This window comes from Egretta garzetta, unplaced genomic scaffold (genome assembly GCF_000687185.1).
Source record: "Egretta garzetta isolate BGI_Z169 unplaced genomic scaffold, ASM68718v1 scaffold431, whole genome shotgun sequence".
NCBI lineage: Eukaryota > Metazoa > Chordata > Aves > Pelecaniformes > Ardeidae > Egretta > Egretta garzetta.
The window spans coordinates 152,222-154,526 of NW_009258677.1; the positions used below are offsets into that span (position 1 = coordinate 152,222).

Below are 2,305 nucleotides of genomic sequence, written 5' to 3' on the forward strand. Positions count from 1 at the left end.
GGAGTGCCTATGGGCCTATATGTGTCTATAGGTGAGTATGTATGGGGGGGGTGTGTATGTGTGTGTGTGTATGGGCATGCGTATGGGCCTATACGTGTCTATAGGTGAGTTTGGGGGGGGGGGGGGGGGGGGGGGGGGGGGATGCGCGTATGGGTGTTCATATGGGCACATATGTGTCTATAGGTGAGTATGTGAGCGCCTATAGGCCTACACATGTCTATAGGTGAGTACGTATGGGGGGTGTGTATGTGTGTGTGTGTGTATGGGCCTATATGTGTCTATAGGTGAGTATGTATGGGGGGGTGCGTATGCGCGTGTGTGTATGGGAGTGCCTATGGGCCTATACGTGTCTATAGGTGCATGTATATGTGTGTGCATACATGCATGTGCATACAGGAGTGTGTATGTGCATGTATAGGAGTGCATATGGGCCTATACATGTCTATAGGTGCATGTAGATGCATGTGTGTATGTACATGTATAGGAGTGCATATGGGCCTGTACATGTCTATAGGTGCATGTATATGTGTGTGTGTGCATACGTGTGTGTGTGTATGCACGTGTATGGGAGTGACTATAGACCTATAAGGGTGTATAGGTGAGCATATATGTGTGGGTGTGCATATACATGTGTGTACGTGCGTGTATGGGAGCACCTATGGGCACATACGTGTCTATAGGCGAGTATATAAGTGGGTATACATTGTGTGTGTGTGTGTGTATGGGAGTGCACCTGGGCCTATATGTGTCTATAGGTGTGTGTATATGTGTGTGTATACATGTGCATGGGAGCGCCTATGGGCACATATGTGTCTATAGGTGAGTATATATGCGGGTATACATGTGTGCGTGTGCATACGTGTGTGTATGTGCATGTATTGGGAGTGCATATGGGCCTCTATGTGTGTATAGGTGAGTATGTATGCGTGTATATGTGTGTGCGTACATGTGTGTGCATATAGGTGGGTGTATAGGCATGTATGGGAGTGGATATAGGTGGATATGTGTGTATAGGTGAGTATATATGTGTGTGCATGCATGTGTGTATGTATATGCGTGTATGGGAGTGCATATGGGCCTATACGTGTCTATAGGTGAGTATATATGCGTGTGTGCACACATATAGATGTCTGTATGTGTGTATGGGAGTGCATATGGGCACATACATGTGTATAGGTGAATATGTGTGCGCATATGTGTGTGTATAGGCATGTGGGGGAGTGCATATGGGCCTATACATGTGTATAGGTGTGTGTGTATATGGGGGGGTGCATGCATATATGTGTGTATAGATGCGTATGGGAGTGAATATGGGCATCCACGTGTGTATAGGTGGGTATATATGTGTGTATGAGCATATCTGTGTCCTTATATGTGCATATGGGAGTGCATATGGGCACACACATGTGCATATATGTGTGTATATGCATATACAGGAGTGCATATAGGCGTACAGATGTGTATAGGTGAGTATATACGTGTGTATAGATGTATGTATGCATAAAGGTGCGTGCGTATGTGTGTGCACACAGGTCTATATACATATGTACGTGTATATGGGCATATACGTGTACGTATATCCGTGCATATGTACACCTGTGTGTTTATATACCTGTGTACGCCCCTATAGGCACACCTTCAGGGGGGTGGACATATACACGTGTGTATGTATATATATGGGTTTGCATCTGCAGGGGTGTACGCATGCGTGTGCCCCTATACGTACACCCCAAGGGGTATCTTTGTGCATACGTGTGCATATATGTCTATAGGTGTCTACAGGTGTATATAGGCGTTTATAGGCCTCTACAGGTGTCTATAGGTGTCTACAGGTGTATATAGGCATCTATAGGTGTCTACAGGCATCTATAGGCATCTACAGTCATCTATAGGCATCTATAGGTGTATATAGATGTCTATAGGCGTCTATAGGTGTATATAGATGTCTGTAGTTGTCTACAGGCATCTACAGGTGTCTATAGGCGTCTACAGGCGTCTATAGGTGTTCATAGGTGTCTACAGATGTATATAGGCATCTACAGGTATCTACAGGCATCTATAGGCGTCTACAGGCCTCTACAGGTGTCTATAGGTGTATATAGACGTCTATAGGCATCTGCAGGTGTCTATAGGTCTCTATAGGTGCCTATATGTGTCTATAGGCCCCATTTCAGCCTCTAGCAGCCTCATCGCCCCCCTTTCCCCGCAGACCTCGGGCTCGCCCCCCCCGAGCACCCCCAAACCCCACTCGGGACCGAAACTTCCAGGTGGTGGGGGAGGAATTTTATAAACGGGGTCGAATGAG

General features: G+C 46.4%; 1 protein-coding gene across 1 annotated transcript in view; it reads left to right on the forward strand.

Moving 5' to 3' along the window:
- The first annotated feature begins 76 nt into the window (after positions 1 to 76).
- The window catches only part of SH3BP5L (SH3 binding domain protein 5 like), a 6,309-nt gene continuing 4,080 nt past the window's right edge, over positions 77 to 2,305 (forward strand). Inside the window, 3 exon segments of the mRNA XM_035888663.1 lie at positions 77 to 104; positions 184 to 223; positions 1,631 to 1,664. Of these exon segments, the coding sequence (XP_035744556.1) occupies positions 77 to 104; positions 184 to 223; positions 1,631 to 1,664 (102 nt within the window).